General features: G+C 44.7%; 1 protein-coding gene across 3 annotated transcripts; it reads left to right on the top strand.

Annotated features, from left to right (window-relative positions):
• Window positions 1–1,610: 1,610 nt before the first annotated feature.
• On the top strand, window positions 1,611–17,399 carry LOC113947124 (sulfate transporter-like). Of its 3 annotated transcripts, XM_027643385.1 has the most exons (4): window positions 1,638–1,702; window positions 2,801–2,804; window positions 6,478–7,131; window positions 9,367–17,399. In XM_027643385.1, the coding sequence occupies exons 3-4, from the start codon at window positions 6,490–6,492 to the stop codon at window positions 10,870–10,872; spliced, it is 2,148 nt and encodes a 715-aa protein (XP_027499186.1). In that variant the 5' UTR covers window positions 1,638–1,702; window positions 2,801–2,804; window positions 6,478–6,489; the 3' UTR covers window positions 10,873–17,399. The 3 variants fall into 3 exon arrangements, with proteins under 3 accessions (XP_027499188.1, XP_027499186.1, XP_027499189.1); XM_027643387.1 differs by lacking the exon at window positions 2,801–2,804 and having other exon boundaries at window positions 1,611–1,702; XM_027643388.1 differs by lacking the exon at window positions 1,638–1,702 and having other exon boundaries at window positions 2,567–2,838.
• Window positions 17,400–20,326: the final 2,927 nt, after the last annotated feature.

The raw sequence follows: 20,326 nt of genomic DNA, 5'->3' as shown, positions 1-20,326 counted from the left end.
CCCAGACGTGCAGAGTGTCCAGAGTTTCTGGGAGGTGAACACCAACAATGAGAGCTGATGGAAGCTTGGAATCATTTGTGCCCTGTCTGAGTGCTGCCTGCAAGTGCCTCACGATTACCTCTGCATGTTCCTAGGCCAACAACCTGGAAGTGGTATGAGCAGACATAGACTGTGTAGACTGCAGAAGAAACACCCTTCCTCAGGCTTATAGAGGCAGTAAGCATCCCTTTGAAGTATCCAGTCCATGCTGCCATCAGCGTGTCTGATGGCTCTTTAAAGCTCCTGTTTTGATGTGGGGAGAAGGTGTTGCTTTGTATTTCCAGGCCTAGGAACTGGGACCGTTGCTGTAGGGGGAGGGTTGTTAAGCTGGCATATCAGAAAAGGGATTGTGGGTTGCTGTGATGGCCTCTGTGGGGTATGTCACTGCACGCTGCCTCTTACTACAAGAGCTTCTCTCTTATTTGTTCTGTTGACCATGATGGAAATACTATTAAGTTGCTCATTTTTGCTCGGCTGTATCAAATACTGTGTTGGCAGCATGTTATTAAAGTAATTCAGTTTGCAAAAGTCAGTGGCAATTGATTTTGTCCTAAAGTTGAGAACACAATAGGAACTGCAACAAAACTAAGCAGCAGCGATGCTGATCTTGGCTCTAAGGCAGCAGCTTTTGCCTCTGCCCATCCTGTCCAATCAAAGGCATCCGATGCAGAAGCAAAACTGCCTGTGCCATGTGTGGTCTGGATTAGTAAATTTTTATGCTTGTCCAAACACCTTGGGGAGGAAGAGATGATATTCCTGCCTGTTGCTTGTGGTTCTGCTGCCTTCAGACACAGTTATTTGCATGAAGCAGCCCAAGCAGAAGCTCTTTACCCCAGCAGGGACAGTGAAAAACCTTGAGGGATGCTACAGGTTTGCATATGCTAAAATACATTCACGTTCAGTTTTGACAGCTCAAGGTTCCACCTGGAATGCAAATATTGCGCAGTGTTTGATTTCAGATCAAATGTCTGCTTTTCTCTGCAAACGGTGAAGGAAAGGCAGATGAGGCTGGGCACGGCCCCTCCAGCCTTGACCTCCAGCCTAGAGTACGGAACAAAAACCTGGTGTTTTTAATACCGACATTGTCAGGGATCCTCCAGCCTTCCCAGCTGCAATTACCTCCCAGACACACCCGAACACCAAAACAAACATTGTGGAGGGATTTTAAAAGACTAATTTTTTACGAATCCTTGTGGTACCTCAGAGGAAAAAGGGGCCCTTTCTTCTGTCAGACCCTGTTGCAGTTTCCCTATCTGTGGAAAGTTTAAACTCACTTTTACCTCGCGTTACCAACCCTAATCAATCTTTCAACTTAGAAGCGTGACTTCCCCTGCCTGAAACGTGGGTTCCTCAACAGCGGAGCGGGTTCCTCGCTGCAGGGCGGGTTTTTTCCCCGGCTACAGGAACAGGAACAGAACCGGGGAGCCACTCTCCGCTCCAGCCATCCCGCGGGCCCCTCCTAACTCGGACCACACGCGGCACCCATTCGGCAGCGGGGCAGGGCGGGCGGGCTGAGGGGCGCGGCCCTGCCCGTCCTCCCTGCCCGCCGCTCCCGGCCCCTCGCGGGGCGGTGCCGCCGGGAGCCGCCGCGCTCGGTCCGCCCGTCCGTCTGTCCGTCTGTCCCACCCGCCCGAGGTCTGCAGCAGCCGCCGGCGGCCCCGCGGTGAGTGGCGAGGGAGGGGAGGCGGCCCGGGCCGGGCAGGGGGTCGGGGCGGCAGCGGCGTCCGGCTGCGGACCCTCCTCGGCTGCTGCTCACAGCCCCCCCGGGAGCGGCTCCGCAGGGTAAGAGAAGGAAAGCGGCAGATGGAAGCCGCGGGTCCATAGCGAGAGCTCCTGCCGAGGCGGGAGCGGAGGGGCTGGATGTGAAGGCAGTGAATGTTGTATTCGGGACCCTGCGGGTGAAAGTGAATGTTGCTTTACAAACTAAAATGCTGCTGTGACTTACTTCCCTTTCGCCCTCCCGGCGGCGTAAGTTGCTGGTTGGTTGGCTCCCAGAGCGACACACGAGCTCTCAGCAAAACTTCGCAGTTTCAGGAGTGTAAACAACGCGTGGGGTTTCTCTTCTTGGTGTCTCTTCTTCTTGCAGGGTTTTGTTAACATAAAAAAACCCCAGCCAGCTCAACAAACAGCATTCTTGTAAGCACGCCGTTACCCAGCACGATCCCAGTGCGCGGGTTTCCACTGGGAGCCGGACGGGCTCTCTCCCTGCTGCCCTGCGGATGGAGCTGGGCTGGGGCCGTGGTGGGCAGCTGAGCTGGCGGCCACTGCCCGAGGAAATACCTTTGGGCAGCTCTCCCACCGCCCATCCTCCTCATCGCCCGACACAGCAGCTCTTCAGTGCTTCACCTCTGCTTGCCAACGGCGAGGGCGGGAGGAGGGCCCTGACTTGTTGGAAGTACTTATTAGCAAACTCTCCGTAAAAAAATCCAGTTCGGATGGAACCTGCCGGAGCACTGCGCGAGACTGTAGCTGGTGTGCAGGAGGGATCTGCTTCACACAGGGCAGGGCAGAGCAGCCAACACACTCGTACAGCTGCTCTCCGAGGTGAGATGACCTTCCTGGAAAGGCTGGCTGCCCCCGGGGCTGCCGATTCCGTGGGATCTTCCCCAGAGATGCTGGTGAGCGGCTTTGCTGCTGCTGCTCAGGAGACCCGACATTTGAAGTAGGAGGAGATTACATATTTCACACAAGCGAGGTTTTGTTGTCTGGCTTTGCAGGTTTTCCCGCGTGATTGAATGGCTGGTGGTTATTGTGCCAAAAGTAAGGTCGTTCTGCTCCCAAATGTATTGCTTAAACATGGTATGTCTTTTTTTTGGTATTCACATTATTTTAAGTCCTTTGTTGAAGTAAATGTTTGTGGCTTGAATGTTTTGTTGGAGGATGTTAAGTATTTTGTCAAATTCCAAGGTGCACACAGTGCTGTTCCAGTGCTTATCTCGGTGTTATCATGGCAATATTGAATTTCCTTGTTGCTCCACTATAGTTAAGACATTATTTGAAAAAGGCTGTTGTCCAACAAAAGTAAGATCAGAGATTTACTTGTCAAAATACTGTGTTATGCTCTCCTTTTATACTCTTAGGGGCAGATTTTCAAAGGACCCAGAGGTAGTAGCCCAGCTCTGGTTCAGTTCATGGATTTCTGATTCACCTGCTTCTCCTTTACAGCTTTTCAGGAATTGTTCATGTCTCTTTATATCATGTGTTTATACATTCGTTTTTAACTTTTCATGTCTAGCAAAACAGGTACATGAGAGTGGGTAGTGATCACATACAGTGTCAACTCGTGCACATGAAATGTAGAAAAATAATCTGGAAAACTGAGATGAGTGTAATAGAAGGAATACTTCTGATTAACCTTTGATTTAGTTTCTGTTCTTAAATGCTCACATCTTCAGTTTAAGCTTGTAGTACATTATTTCAGTAGGTGAATGAGCTTCACAATCAATTTTTCCCTTACTGTCAAGTGACTGTGATCTGTGACAGAGGAATGTGGAAGCCAGCCCTGTGCTGCAGGTTGTGTTCCCCCAAAGACAGATGCCGGGCAGGTGGTAGCTCACCTCTGCTATGTCATGGGATCAGAAAGAAAGGCCCAGATGGGCTCCAGAAAGAGTCTGTAAAAGTCATCAGATCTCCAGAACTGCAGAACCTCCCCATATCTTTAGTCACTGATAAGTGACTGGCAGTCACTTATAAGAGAGAGATACTGGAAAATTCCTCAGTTCTGTGTTGTAGTCTTTTTCTTTTTATCTTGAGTAAAGTTTGTGGCAAACAGACACACCCTGAAGACCTTACTCAAGCCAAAAGGAACTGATAAAAGTGAATTCTAGGCATATGAAGTTGTACATAAATAGCAGCTTTCAAAATCAAAAACACAGTGGCTCCTTTTCCCATCTAAATATACAGAATATCCTTCAATGTCCTATCCATTAAACCAATGGGGTTTTCTATTTTTTTTTTTTTTTTTTATGTTTAGGAATAAAATCCAGTTTTCTTAGGCAAACTTGGGCTAACGGTTATAAAAATAACACAGAGCAACACTGAGGCAGAAGAGGGTGAAAAGGGGAGTTAGAAATTGTGTCATTTCCTTTTATCCTGACATGGGGAGAGGCAGGGACTGTGTGATGAAAGGCCCTTTTCATGCCACGTAGAGAAAGCTGTCATGCAAGTCAACACAAAGACCCAGTATATGCTCAGAGGTTCGTAGCCAAAGAGATTTTTACTTAGAACATTTCTCTGCTTTCTGGACATGACCACAACCCAGGCGTCATCTACCACACAAATGTTTTACAGCAGAACTAATCCGAGCTGTCTGGGTTTTGTGTTGGAGTTCCCTGGCACATTAGAAAACCCCAGGTTTAAAAGAGCTGTCTACAAGTCCTGCATGAGGGAGAGTGCAATCAGGAGGATTTTCATCACTAAAATCTAGAAATCAAACTCATTCAAATAATTTACTACACATAAAAGGTAGTGTGAGGTGATTTTTTTTTCTCCCTCACCTTTTACAGCTGAGCTTTGAGTGAGTGAAAAGCTTTTTGATTTGTAACTCTGTGCTTGTAAAATGAATAAAACTTCTTGAGCAAATACAACTCTAGAATGTGCAAACACAGGCTTTTGTAATACTTCATTCTCACCGTGTAATATTTGGAGGCAGTTTTGTGAGTGCTGTAAATTATCCCTGAGCACAGTTTGGAGTCCTGTAAAGGTGGGTGAGATTAGATACCTGAAAGGTAGAGGGGGGGATCTCCTCCGAGCGTGATCATTGTGTAATTTTGAGCATATAACGTCTTGCAGTGCATTTTTCCTCCTTGTAAAGATCCTGATTCTTCACATGGCTCTTCTGAGCCCATGATTATTCTAAAACACGTTTAAGATACTGAATTGGAAAACATTAGACAAGGGAAGTTAGCTTAAGCACCACACAGATTCACTTCTGTCACTTCTCCCCTCCCATGTTTTTGAGAGAGTTGCTGAAGTGATAGCAGCAGTGAGTGTTAGGAAAAATTTCTTCACTGAGAGGGTTGTCCAGCCCTAGCACAGGCTGCCCAGGGAACTGGTGGAGTCACCATCCCTGGAGAGATTTAAAAGCTGTGTAGATGTAGTACTTGGGGACATGGGTTATTGGGACTTGGCAGTGCTGGAGGAATGGTTGGACTCTGTGATCTTAGAGGGATTTTCCAACCTGAATGACTCTACAATTCTGTGATTTTATGTCTAGTTGTGAAATGGTGATTAAGTGAACATATTTCGAGGCAGACTCTTTGTGGCATCCTCAGCACTGTTACTTCCAGTAGCAATTTGGTAATTAATTCAGTGGTAAACACTGCACAGACAGTAGTTTGTTTGATGTTTGCGCTGCACAGAGGAGACATAAGTAGCATGTAAGAGGTAGGTTGTTACTGGCACTCTGGGACTGCAGTGGTCGAAAGGGAAGCCTGGCAGTGAGACTTTTCAGGGTTCTCTTGCTGTCTCTCACCTTGACTCCACTGTAGCACCAGGCCAGTGGGTTTCTGGCTGAAAGTTATCAACCTCAGAATGCTGGTTGTAGCAGGTATTGTGGCTGAAAGAGTTTTCTGGAGGATTCTGGATGCTTTCTGGAAATGGGAGTGCTGTGTAAATGCTGACAGTCACTTTTTACTGTCAACTTTCATTATAGCTTATCTTATCAAGACTGTGCTCTTTCATAGTCAGGCAATATGTTTCCAGTATTAAATGTGCTTTGTTATAAACACCCTGGTTTACTGTTTGTGGGCAGCTTGGACAGAGCAGAAGTTATAGTGGTACTGTTCCACTTATCTTTCCTTGTGCCCATTAATATGTTTTCCAGTGGTGTGTATTGTTTTAGTCAGTTGTAATTTACTTGAAAAACCAGCTTTTAAAAGGCATGAAGAACACTTTTTTCCCCCCCAGTGTGTCCCTGGCTGAAATAATGCCACGTCTCAGGTAACAAGTCTTTACAGTATTTGGCAGGTGCAATCACTGCATTAAAAAAAATAATCTACAAGAGATTTAGACCAAGCTGTACATTGCTAGAAATATACCATTTTTAGTTAATTTGCAGCAACTGTATTGAAATTTCTGTTGGACTACAATAAACCCTGTGTCTGTCTTTGCATGGTGAAACAGGCTGCAGATAAAGATTTTCTCAAGGAAGACTCCCAGAGGAGCAGTGCTGCTGCATTCCTTTCCATTTCACAACATTGCCAGCAGCAGGTGTATTCTAGGGGATATCAGCTTCCCTCCTAGGAAAGGTCATTCCTTGATTAACAGGGATAAGATGGGGAGGATCTTTCCCAAATTGCTTGGAAATTGCTTTCTCTCTGCTGAACTAACACTTTCAGCCCTTACTTTCCATAAATACTGTGTTCACTCTCTGAAAAATGTCTCACAGAGTACATTCATTTATGGTTTAATGCAGGTGGTCCTTCTTTGTGTTTTTAGTAAGTCCTCGCGATGGCAGCAATGACAGAAACCAACAACATCCATGCAGTGACTGAGGGGCTGGAAGGAGATGATGCCAAATGCAGTTTCCATCACAGAATGTTCTTGGAACCCCAAGAGAAGAAGAGGAGCATGAAGGCTCTGGTGGTTAAGCAAGCAAAGAAAACCTGCAGCTGCACTCCAACCAAAGTTAAAGACTGGGTTTTTGGTTTCTTTCCCATCTTACAGTGGCTTCCTAAATACAAAGTAAGGGAGGATCTCCTGGGAGATTTAATGTCCGGGGTGATCGTGGGGGTCTTACTAGTCCCACAGTCAATTGCTTATTCTCTCTTGGCTGGAGTGGAGCCTATTTATGGCCTCTATACGTCCTTTTTTGCGAGCCTTATTTATTGCATATTTGGAACCTCCCGCCACATCTCGGTTAGCATCTTTGGTGTGACCTGCCTGATGATGGGACAAGTGGTGGATCGTGAAATGGAGAGAGCTGGCTATGACGTGGAGCCAGCTGTGCTCAGTGTCCCCCCAGGTGCAGCAGCACATGTGAACACCACCCTTTCACCAGTGAATGGCACATGGCAGGAGCTGCTCTGTGACAGGAGCTGCTACGCGATTACAGTGGCAGTCACCGTGAGCTTCTTAGCTGGAGTTTATCAGGTAAGAGGAGGTGGACAAACAGGTATGATGTGGAAACAGTTATAATTCTTCTTTAGGTGGTTGTGCCCGTAAACACCCTGCTGGGTTTGCATGTATCCTCAATCTGTGTCTCAGGGCAGTGGATGTGGGGAGGGCTGGAGTTACTGTGGTGCAGGAAACTCCTCTGGGTGCTTTCCATTTTTTAACAGCATTTTGGGCTTTCATTCCTTCTCTATTGTGGACTGCAAGGACCTGCACACCCCACTTACTGCTCTCACAGTCTGCTCACCACCTTCTTTGCTGTGGCCTGAAGTTTTATTTTTTTTTTTCTAGCTTATAGCTTATACCCCCATTTCATTGGGCCAAAACGTACATCAGCTCTTAATTCCAGACTTCAATCATTTGCCTTTTAACAAAAAAAAAAAAATTTGGATCTCCAGTTTCTTTTTATTTATCACTGTGCTTGTAAAACTTTGCTGTTTGCCCATTTAAAGTCAAAACAATGCCATTGTATGGAAAGGACACTACTGAGAGGATACAATGTACTTGAAATGAAACTTCAAATTATTACCGTATAAAAATATATTAACAATATTTTACCAGTTCATCTCTACTTACTTCCTAGAATTCACTGCTTGCTGAAATTAAAGCAGGTATGTTTGTTTTACAGTGTCATGCATTAACCAGAATGGGATTAGTTTTAATGGTACTGCAGAGCTGTGGTATTTGAGTTTGTGAGTTCACATTCATTTGTTCTTAAATGTCCAGGGTGATAGCTAATTAAACTGTATGGGAGGGGAAAAGAAACACAGCTGTGATACTCTAAAACACTGGGTTTAGACACAACCTGGAACTTTTTCTTGTTCTACAAGTTCGAGTTGAGCAATTTCAGAAATATCCTGGACCTCCTGATCTGCACTGGCTTTTGTTTTTCATCACATGGATGAGGTTTTGGAGTTGTGAATTGCACTTAATATTCTTTGCAAGTACAATTAGGTTTCTTTATATGAAGAAGTTAAATTACTTTATATTCAGTCCCTCTGAATGTCAGGCATATTCTACTTGCTGTCTCCCTGAAGACCAACCAATAGGTCTTCACACCCTCATTTTTTTTTGAAGCTCCAACCAAAATCACATGTTCTTTGTAGCAGAAACTTTACAATCAAATCATAAAAAGCAAGTCTTCTCACACCAGTTGCCTACAACATAATTAGGTTATGCCAATTATTGTTAATGTTTTACACTTAGAAAAACCTTGAATTAATTTAATTACCAAGGCTGTAAGGGAGTTGGGTTTTTTTGGTTTTGTTTTTGGTTGGTTTTTTTTTTTAGAGCTTGGCTCTGAGCTGATTTCCTGTCAGTCCGGGTCCTGCCTTCTCTTCAGTAGTACTTTATGGTTCTCATGGAAATCCCAGCCTTCTTTATTTTTTGCCTTAACTACCTAAGGGGATATATCAAGTTGACACCTCTGAAAGTTTAATACCTGTAAGTTCTGGCCTACAGTCTTGAGATAACAGCCCCGTTGGCCAGCACAGGGAATTAAAATGTTTCTGCCAAATTGCTGTGAGAAGGTCCTTTCTCCATTTGGCATGAAGTGTGATGGGGAGGAAGGGACATTTACCAGGTGTGAAGAGGCATGTGCAGAGTAGGTGTCCATAAAACCAGTCATCCAATGAAAGACATTTGTCCATTCAAATAGCATTAATAAAAATTAATGGCAAGACACTTAAAAAATTATCTCTGTTTATATGATCTGCATCACAGGAGTTTGCAGCTCATATACTGAGTCAGATGCACTAAACCTTATGCAGTGCAAAGGACAGCTGTTACACCATAAGCTGTGGTTTTATTGCAGGCTGTGAACTCCAGTGTAAGAGAGACAAAGGCCACTAGAAAAGTTTTTAGATCCCTGCAGAGTTCACAGAGGTTAAAAGAACTGAGAGAGAAATGGAAAAAGCAGTCAGTATTTCAAATGTGGCGGTTTTTGCCAGGCTGTCTTTTTTCCCCACCGGGATAACCAGCAGTTACAGCTGGACCCATGAGCAAACAATAAACACATGTCCAGAGTATGAAGACCCCCCCAAAAAAAGCCTGCTTTGGTTGCTGGAGACTCTTTTCTCCATGCTCAGACCATGCCTTGTCCTCCAGGGCCGTGCACAGTAGGTTTATTTTACTGCAGCTCCCTCCAGAGCCCCACATGGACAAAATCCACAAGATCTGTGTCCTAATCTGTTGTGTGTGATCGACTCCTTCCAGGTGGCCATGGGTTTCTTTCAAGTGGGCTTTGTCTCAGTGTACCTCTCCGATTCGTTGCTGAGTGGATTTGTCACGGGTGCCTCCTACACCGTCCTAACCTCACAAGTCAAGTATCTCCTGGGCCTGGACATCCCACGGAGCGGAGGCATCGGCTCTCTCATAATCACCTGGATAAACATCTTCAAAAACATACACAAGACCAACATCTGTGATCTCATCACCAGCTTCTTGTGCTTTCTTGTGCTTATCCCAGCCAAAGAGATTAATGAACGTTTTAAATCCAAGCTCAAGGCTCCGATACCAGTTGAACTATTTGTGGTTGTGGCAGCTACTCTGGCATCTCACTTTGGGAAACTGAAAGAGACTTACGGCTCGAGCATTTCTGGGCACATCCCAACTGGGTTTCTGCCACCCCGCCCTCCAGATTGGACCCTCATTCCCAGTGTGGCTTTGGATGCTGTTGCCATCGCTGTCATTGGCTTTGCCATCACGGTCTCCCTCTCGGAGATGTTTGCCAAGAAGCATGGTTACTCTGTGAGGGCCAACCAGGAAATGTATGCCATTGGCTTCTGCAACATCATTCCCTCCTTCTTCCATTGCTTCACAACCAGCGCAGCTCTTGCCAAGACTCTTGTCAAGGAGTCCACAGGCTGTAGGACGCAAGTCTCTGGCATGGTGACTAGTTTGGTAATCCTGTTAGTCCTCCTTGTGATTGCACCTTTATTTTATTCCCTTCAGAAATGTGTCCTTGCTGTCATAACCATCGTGAACCTCAGAGGAGCCCTGCGGAAGTTCAGGGACCTGCCGAAAATGTGGCACTTGAGCAGAGTGGACACAGTGATCTGGGGAGTTACCATGGCAGCCACAGCACTCATCAGCACCGAGATTGGTCTTTTGGTTGGCGTTTGCTTCTCCATGCTCTGCGTCATCTTCCGAACTCAGAGGCCAGAGGCACCTCTGCTTGGCTGGGTGGCAGAGTCCGAGACCTACGAATCCCTGTCTGCTTACAAGAACCTGCAAACCAAGCCAGGGATCGTGGTGTTCCGTTTCGAAGCCCCGCTCTACTACATCAACAAGGAGTGCTTCAAATCCACCCTGTACAAGCAAACTGGGGTCAACCCAGTCTGGGTGAAGGCAGCAAAGAAAAAGGCAGCAAAAAGAATGCTTAGGGAGAAAAAGGTGGGTTCTGGTGACAACCAGACCAGCATCTCCATGGATTTTGTGTCTGAACCTCTGGAGTTTCACACAATAGTGATTGACTGTTGTGCAGTGCAGTTTTTGGACACGGCAGGAATATGCACGCTCAAGGAGGTCTGCAAGGACTACAAGGAGATAGATGTCCATGTGCTCCTGGCCCAGTGCAATCCTTCAGTGAGGAGTTCCCTGATCCGAGGGGAATTCTTTAAAGAGGGGGAGGACCACCTTCTCTTCCACAGTGTGCACCAGGCTGTGGACTTTGCATTGGGCACCCAGGGACACGGTGGGACCAGTGCTTCTAAGGACTAGCTGTGGAAAGACAGCAAGTTGGAACAAAGCCTGGGAAAAAGTGTCTGTGGGTCTGTATATCTATGCAATCAATATATGTGCACTCAGATAAAAAGGGCAGGGTGGTTCTTAGCATGCTGGTTGCTGTGCAGTCTGCTTAGATGCTTTAAATTTGCCTGCCAGGTGTAGTGATCCAATAAGCAGTACTGAACAAAGGCAATTCTTAGCTTGAATGTGGCTGATCTGTGACTCTTAAAGAGTTTTCATGCGGTTGTTCATCTCATCTTTCTCTTCTCTCTTGAACTTTCAGTGTCTCAGTTCCCCTCTAAGTTTTGATCATCAGCATTGAAGTTTTTATTGCAACCCTTTCTTTATGGTTGGGGCAGGATTCTAAAGTAGTCTGGTCATCCTGTCCAGCTGAAGAATGAGGCAGCTCATTTCTTGTCCCTCGTTTTGGCATTGCTTTTCCATCTCCACACCCTTATGTTTGCTAAGGAATGACTGACAGGGACTTTTTGCTCTGGTCTTTACTGTGCAGTGTTTGATTTTTTTAACCTTCCTGAAGGTAAATAACAGATAGATAAATCAAATCTAAACATGCATGAAAAGATCTTCATGAATAGCTTCTAACCAACCACCTATCACCTCCAGAGGCTTTGGCACTGTCTCCTAATGTAGCCAGGCCACGGGGGCATGGTTATCTTATTTTTCCAGGCCTTTATGTGCCTGTGCCTATGGAAATGTTACCTCTAGTTTGATTTTAATTATTTTTATTCAGAGGTGACTGCTTAGAAGTCTGGTTCAGTCAGCTGTTTTCCTAATATTTAGGAGCTCTTTAGGATTGTGGACATTAGATATGGAAAATATCTAGCTCTTGAGTTTCAACAGAAAACAGTCCCTTATAGGCAGCTTTATATGCCAGGCAAACAGAAGCACAGGCACCAAAATGGAAAGGGCCAAATAGATTATCCAATATCTATCCAAATGTGTTCATGTCACACAGACTTTGGGTGTGAATGCAGGTTTTATTGACCATAGACCCTTTGCACGTGCTCTGCCAGGGACTTTATGCAAGGGGGATGCACAGACCAAGAAATACAGTCATTGGAAAAGGAGCCAAGAAAAGTCTTTACTGAATTTTGTTTCACTAGGTCAGTGTAAATAGAACTTTTTACTTGGATTTTAAATTGTTCAGAACAGTGAAGAGTGCCTCTTCTTCATGCTGAAATACAAGCACTGGGTAGGAAGAGGTTCTCTTTCCTTACAGTGATAGAATACAATTATGAAGGCAGAATGGAGAGATTAACAGTTTTTGCTGAGTACCAGTTATACACAGCACACAGTACATCTTTGGAAGATGGTACTTTCTCCCAGGGGAGTTTACAGTCTGAATTGTAGGTGCTTCACAGCTTTCAAAAGGGAAAGGTGCTGTTTACTGACAATATTCTCATCCTTAATCATTCAAAAATAAGTCAGGAGTCAAAAAAGGCATAAAATGCAATATGAATTGTGAAACGTTTACTAAATAGGAATATATTTTGAGTTTAGACTGTTTTCTTCTTTTTTTTTCTGATCAAGGACCAGTAACTATTCTCTTCTTTCTATGAAAGCTGAATGTCACGTAACACTGTACTCTAGGAGGTGGGACCTCAAGAGAAGGACGAGACAGCAGGAAGATGAGTCCTTTATATGTTAACTGAACATGCTACATTTTTTTAGGACATCATAGCAGCCTATAGAAATACTGGGGGAAGTGGGGGGGTGGCTGTAGCACATATTGAAAAGAAGCATATAACTGAGATCTGTGCATTGCATGTCCTGGAACTTGCACTGTTAAGGAAAGAAGCCTCTGTGTATCAGAGAGAAAATACTAAAGCTTCTGCAGTATTCAACCCCCACAATTATTGTTCTGTTTGAGGCTTGTTTATAAGGAGATGAATCCCAAATTCTGCTGAATTTTCTCCTTTTCTGCGTGAATTTTTTTATTCTGGGCTAAGAATCCTTTATGCAGTTTGGGTAATTGTAATTACTGAATTGGCATTACCAGAGCAGATTAGCCTGAGCTGTATAAAAGCAGTGAGTGCAGTTAGTGCAGGATGGAATTTATGCTTTAGTTCCTAACCAAACCTGGTTTGTGTTGAGTTCTCAATCAGAGACCCTGGGTGGGAAGGTTGGTCCCCACAGGGGGCCATGGCCTGGGGGGGAGTCCCTTTTCAACACAGTTTGTTCACAGAGTCTCTGGAACTTTGAACAAAAGCCTCAGTATAATTTCTAAATGCTGATTTTTAACTACTATAATGCCAGAGGGCAGAGCAGTGCTAGAAACACTTAAAACCCTGATGAAAAATTACAGCATGTTGTTATTGTAATTCTCCTGCCTACCTGCAGCTACTTGTTCTCACTCCTTTTTCTTTCAGGCATGGGCAGGAGAGAGGGAGAGGAGGAAGGAGCAGCTGGCCAGGAGACTTAAAGGCTGGTCAGCCACAACTGGGACAGAAGTCAAGTAGAAATTTCTCTGGGTGATTCTTTCCTCTTTCCCTCTCTCCCGTACTCCTTCCATGCTGTCCAGGTGTAAATCATCTGATCTGTGACCATGCACAGGTTTTTGTAGCCAAATTCTAACTGAGAAGGGGAAAACCTTTATTTATTAAGTGATGTTTTTTCAAATCCATTTCTACCTGTGTCAGGAAGGGAGGAATAGCAGTGTTAATTTTAATGTTAATACTTTCTACATCGAGCAGAATAGGTATTTGTAGCTCCTGGGTATTTATTTACATAGAAGCTCAATAAAACAGCTATGAATTGATTTTCCCAATAATTAAATTACATTATAGGTAAAAGATACACTGAAGTGATTTATGTTTAACTAGAGCACATTGTATTTGTCCTCAGTGCTGTTTGCACAGCCATAACTGGGAATGCAGCTTCCAAATTCCATAAAGGCAAACACAAGAACTAAAATGCAACAGCAAAAACAGCCAGGCAACCCAAAGAAAAACTTCTAATGTTCTTATTTAAGATAACATCCAGAGGTCATAGTATTAATAAGTCTATATTAATGCACGCTGCCCTTTTTAAAAGGAACCAAAATAAATGCTATTTGCCAGACGGTTCAGTGTAATAGAATCCTTTGGAATTAACTGAAGATTAGAGCTTATTATGGCTGGAATTTCTTAGAACACTGGATTTCAGCCATTTCCTTTTAGGCCTAGAATAACTTTTTAGCAGTGACATGAATCTGATTTAAGCCTACTGGCAAGAAGCACATTTTGCTTGAATATGTTTATGGACCATTTAAAGTAATCCAATTTCATCTTTAGGAATCAGGGACCACTGGTTGAAAGCTATTGCCCTAAAGAATTTGTTTTATAAAGGAATTTCATATATATCCACACACACATCTATATGTGTATGTATATATTTGTGTGTGTACATATATATATATATATGTATCTTTTGCTGCTGTGTGGTGGTTGCAGCAGCTGTATATATCCAGTTATGCTTTTGTGATACTCCTGCTTCTGTCCTGGAAAGGGCTCTTCTGCCTTCTACTGTTCTAAAGGAACAGTGGCGAACATGTACCAGATTTTTTAAGGGGAAATCTCACTGCCTTCTCTCCTCCCTACCTCACAGCTGAATGTAAACTATGGGAAGAGGGACTCTCAGAACAATTGGGTTTGGGTTTATGCATCTGTCCAGAACTGGAATGTTCCTCCCAGGTGCAAACTTCAGAACCCCAAGCTAGACTGGAAGACGGTATAAATCATTTTATCTCCATTCCCAAAGGTACTAATCAGCAATTATCACTCTAAATGAAGAATTACGAGATCATTAGCACATTCATTAATGACAACAACATGGCATTATGGAAATTAACACTCACAGCCTCAGCTGTACTAAAGACTCCTAGAAATGTCTTTAACAATCTCCTGCTAAATGTCAGGCTCTTTTTTCCTCTTGTGTTGCTGCCATAGATAGTAGTGTCAGTTCCTCTTAACGTGGCAGCTGCACTAATAAAAGTTTCACTTGTGTGAGTGTTTTGACATGAAAACCATTTTAGGTCCACTTCACAAAACAGGGAAAGGCATTGCAGTGGTGCTTATTTTTGGATTCATAATGACATTGTCAACCTTAGTCTTGTGTGATTTAGTGATCCTGATTTCCTTGTGAGCCATTGCAGTTCCACCTGCTCCTAATTCACTCCTAATTCACCCACCTCCAGCTTCTTGATGCTTCTTTCTGTGTTTTGCTGCAAGACATTGCATATAGTTGACTGTAAATAGAAGAATCATTGGTTTTGTGTGTGTTGCTGTTACATGTGACCTGCTGCTCAGTTTTCATGGCAGATCTTTTGATAAGGCTAAAGCTCCTGAACAGAGAGAGGAAAACAACCCCAAAACCCCACGAATCCTGTGGGTGCTGGGACTGGAAGAAAGGGGGCTGTGGGCAGCTGATAGGGGAGCACTTCTGTGTGTGTCCCCATGCTGGAGCCTCAGCCTGGTTTGGGACTGGGAGAGGGTTTGTGTAACTGTTGGTCCTGTCCAGGAATGACAAATTAACCTTTAATGTCTTTATTATGGGGCTGCTGGGACATGGTGTTGTGCATCCCTTTGCCTTTCTCCACAGGGAGTGTAATAACAACACGGGACCTGGTTCCTCAGTGCTCTGCTCAGTTCCTCCTCAGTCACTGTCCTGAGATACATATGTGAGGGATTTCTGGTTTTATGGTTATTTTTTTCAGTCTAATTTTAATCTCAGTCTCTCCCAGGCAGGGCAGCAGAGCTGCCACAACTGCTCCATGCCCATGGAAGGCTGTCTCTCTTGGGAGAAAGCCCACAGCCACGCTTTTGGCTCTGCTCACTCCTGCTGGCTTTTGTCAAGAGACATTAAAATCCACTGACAATGGGTTTGAAAAGTAGAGGTGAGGTACTGCAGGCAGGAAAACATCCTGGCTGCCACACTGGGGTTTTAAGCTGCTCCATACCCAACTGCCTCCCACAGCCTTGTGCTGAGGTTGGCCCTGAACTCTGCCTGTGCTTGGTCCTAGATGTATTTGAGGGTGAAACTCGTCAGGCAAATAGTCTCTTTCAGGGCATTATCTTCTGTTTTGGGGGGTTTTTTACATGCTTTAGAAAAGTGATTTAAATGCTTGAGGTGATTTACATTTTTAATTTTTTTTTTCATTGACATAGCTAAGCCAGTGAAGCTGTGATGCAAATATTCATCTGCTGCTCATGCCGTACAAGGTGCTTTGTGTAGCTTAGTTGGTTCTGCTGAGTCTCAGTGTAGGATGCTGTTGTGAGACTTCAATATTGATTTAACTCTCCACATGAGAAGGGCATTGCATTTCTCTGCTGGCATAGCCAAAGGGAGTCATGTCTTTAGTGCAGACTTTGCACTGTGAATGACCTTGGTAAATCCCAAGAATTACTTGCACTGGGTCATCATGTTCATAAGCCTTTGTAGGATCAACTGCTCATGTGAAAATCAACCTGATCTTTACCATTTCAGTCAAATTCTGCCTGAAGTAAAAATAATTCTGAATCTTGTTTTTTCATTTGAGATCCTTGCAATGCTAGAAATGAGGCCTCTCGTTAGGTAAAATGGCAAATATTTTATATATATATATATATATATATATATATATATATATATATTTAGTTCATAGTATAATTAGTACCTTTCTATTTTATTTTCTAGAGATCTATAAGCTGAGGCATGTTGGTATTATTTAATATGCAAATGCACAAAATATTTCAGCATTGAATGGAGAATCAAATCTCCATTGAGGTAAATTTACTGCTAAAAATATTTGAATTGCAGCTCTCTCCAGCTCTGAAAGCACTTAGCTCTTAGTCCAGCTCCCAGATGATCCCAATAATCCACAAGAAGATAGGAAACAAACTTTGCTGAACTTGGGTCCAAGTTTTTGATACCTGATTTTTTACCTAAAGAAGTAAATTTTATGTATATTTGAAATGCAGCTGAAACATGGTTAAGGAGAGGTAAAATGTCACTTTTTCTGAAAAGCATGAGTCATCAGTCTTCTCTCCCTGACCATCATCTCTAGTACCTTGGTATATTCTGGGGTATGGTTTGTTGAATTATTTTAAATTCAGAATAATTTTAGATATTTGTGATGTAATCTTTTGCAGAACAAACTAAATGGCAAACTTTGCCAACAGGACCTCAGAACTGGAAAAGATCACATTGGTCAGCTGACCAGTTTACAGAATAGTTTATGTGTTATTTGAATAAAATGTGTGAAAGTCATATAATATCTATAAAAAGTCCCCTTATTTGGTGGCATCAGTTTTATTTTTTCAGTAGTCATCTGTGTTCTGCTGTCATTTCTGGTGTCTGTCCTCTGCGTGGTGTTGGCTCTCCTTTACAGTGTCTCTGTCTGAGCTGTATCAGTTGTTATTTTTAAATGCTAATGTGCCTTATTGCCATTGTAGAAGATTTGTTAGCATGAGAATTTTCTATCAAATATGGTAAAATCATTGGGTTTCTTTAGCACAATTAAAATATGGTATTTATGGTTTTTTCTGTTGTTGGATGTGTGCTTGATCACAGAATCACAGGATGGGGAAAATTTGGGAGGGACCACAGTGGGTCACCTGGTCCACCTCCCTGCTCCAGCAGGGTCATCCCAGAGCACATGGCACAGGATTGTCTCCTGATGGTTCTGGAATATCCCCAGTGAGGGAGACTCCACACCCTCTCTGGACAATCTGTCACTTGCACAGTAAAGAAGCTCTTCCTTGTGTTCATGTGGAACTTCCTGGGCATCAGTTCCTGCCCGTTGCCTCCTGTCCCATTGCTGGACACCCCCGAGCAGAGCCTGGTCCAACCTCTGAGCCCTCCCTGCAGACACTGACAGACATTGTTCAGGTCCCCTCTCAGTGTCTCCTCTCAGGGATGAACAGCCCCGGCTCCCTCAGCCTTTCCTCGTCAGGGAGATGTTCCATCTCTTCATCATCTCCCCAGCCTCTGCTGAACCTGCTCCAGGAGCTCCATGTCCCTGCTGTCCTGAGGAGCCCAGACCTGGACACAGCACTGCAGATGTGTCTCACCAGGGCTCAGCAGAGGGGCAGGATCACCTCCCTGACTTGCTGGCAATGCTCGTCCTAATGCACCCCAGGATACCATTGGCCTTGGCCCCCAGGACACACTGCAGGTCACTTGTTATCCAGCAGGACCCCCAGGTCCTTCCCTGCAGAGCTGCTCTCCAGCGGGTCAGCTCCCAACTTGTACGGGTGCCCAGGGTTGTTCCTCCCCAGGTGCAGGCATTTGCCCTTGCTGAATTTCAGAGGGCTCCTCTCTGCCTGTCTCTGTCTCTCCAACCTCTCGCGGTCCCTTGAAGGGCTGCACAGCCCTCTGGGGGATCAGCCACTCCTCCAGCTTTGTGGCAGTGAACTTGCTGAGGAGACATTGACCCCTTCATCTGAGTCATTGATGAGTAAGTTAAACAATGCTGGGCCCAGCACTGAACCCTGATGGACACCTCTGGTGACAGGCCTCTAAACTAGACCCTGATTACGATCCTCTGGGATCTGCCATTCAGCCAGGTCTCAATCCACCTCGCTGTCTGCTTATCCCACCCACACTACCTGAGTTTGCTGAGAGAAGGTGTCAAAAGCCTCCCTGAAGCTCATTAGACAATATCCACTGCTCTGCCTCAGAAGATGCTGCAGCTATAACTTTCGGAAAGAAGAGCCACACGTGTTTGGTGAGTCCTCAGTCCCTGTTTCCCCTGACAGGGTCCCTGTTGCAATGCATGGTGTACACACAGATGTGTGTTCTGTTCTCCCACACCATGTTGCACACACATAGGCACTCAGGGAGGTTCCCTGCCCACGTAAACCAGGGCAGTGATTGATGATTCGTGGCTTTCACCTTGTTCTGACCCTGCTGCTCTGTGCATCCCAGCTGTGGCTTGTTTCAGGATTAATAAACAGGTAATCAGCAATGTGGTGACAGTGATGTGCCATGTACCAGGGAGCAGCATCCTCCTGTGGGTCAGAACCATATTCCTAAAATGAAAGAAATGACAGAGTTAGTCAAGTTTGATGCTACTTATACTTTACAATATGTGTAGTTACAGCGCCTGGTATTACATACTCAGCCTTATGAAATTGCTGTCATGTATTTCACTGTTACTTGACATAATATGAAGCTGTCTCAGGGGAGGGTTAGGCTGGATATTGGGAAAAGGTTCTTCCCCTAGAGGGTGGTTGGGCACTGAACAGGCTCCCCAGGGCAGTGATCATGGCCCCAAGGCTGACAGAGCTCAAGCAGTGTTTGGTCAATACTCTCAGGGTCAGGGTGGAATTGTCCTGTGCAGGGCCAGGAGCTGGATTTTGATGATCCTTGTGGGTCCCTTCCTTTTGATTCTGTGATTGTATACCAGGTTATATGCCTTCTTCAGGTCATGGCCAGTAAGAGTCAGAGCAAAACTGAGAGCAGCTCTGCATGCAGTTCTGAGCAGTTACTGTGAACATTATGTCTTGCATACTGTGTGTCCTTGAATTATGGAAAAGATTTTCATGACCCAGCATGGCTCAGCTTTTACCCGAGGATACCTTTTACCTTAGGAGACCTCAGAGCACATGCTGCAATTTTTGTGTTGCCAACATAGTAGGAGCACTCAATTCTGGGGAATGCCTGCAGGAGCTTTCTCTTGAAAAGCACAGGACAGGCATTGCCTTGAGCAAAACGAGTCTGGTTCCTGCTGATACAGAGCTGAGATGACCAGATTCAGTCAGCAGCACCCTTTACCTGTGTTGTTTAAAGCTCTGCCTTACCTGAGAATAACAAATTCTTGCCATACATTCTCCTGTACTAGATGGGACCTCTCCAGCCCCATCTTCAAGGTCACAGCCTGATTGAGTCTCCTTGGGAAAAGTGTCCAGGAGTCCAGCTCATGCAAAGCCCTCCCAGCACCTGGAAAGCAGCAGGTTAGAAACTTCTTGAGCACTGAGACCTTTATTAGAACTTTTTCAGCACTTCTTCATGAAGCTTCCCAACCCCTTTTCTTGAACCTGTTGACTCCCACCACACCTTGTGACAGTCTGTCCAAACCTCTGAGCTCTGGGAAAAAGCTTCTCCTTCTGTTTGAAGTATCATAGCAGATCCAGTATTGTCACACAGCAGGTAGCTGGAGATTAGATTAGGTATTAGGAAAGAATTCTTTACTGGGTTGGAAGGGACTTTAAAGATCATCCAGTCCCACCTCCCTGCCATGGGCAGGGACACCTTCCTCTAGACCAGGTGTCTCAGAGTTCAGTCCAGCCTGGCCTTGAACGCTTCCAGGAATGGGGCAGCCACAATTTTTCCAGGCAACCTGTGCCAGGGCCTCACCACCCTAAATAATGCCAAGCAGCCTGGGCTGAATGCCAGTTCAGTATGAGAGAGAAATGTGTCTCCAGTTTTTATTGCACTGTATTTATCTGTAATCAGTTTAATCTGTTTG

The sequence above is a fragment of the Corapipo altera genome, unplaced genomic scaffold (assembly GCF_003945725.1).
Source record: "Corapipo altera isolate COAL_440 unplaced genomic scaffold, ASM394572v1 75, whole genome shotgun sequence".
Classification (NCBI taxonomy): domain Eukaryota; kingdom Metazoa; phylum Chordata; class Aves; order Passeriformes; family Pipridae; genus Corapipo; species Corapipo altera.
The sequence above is the reverse complement of the archived record's forward strand: the minus strand, read 5'-3'. Positions and strand labels throughout refer to the sequence as shown.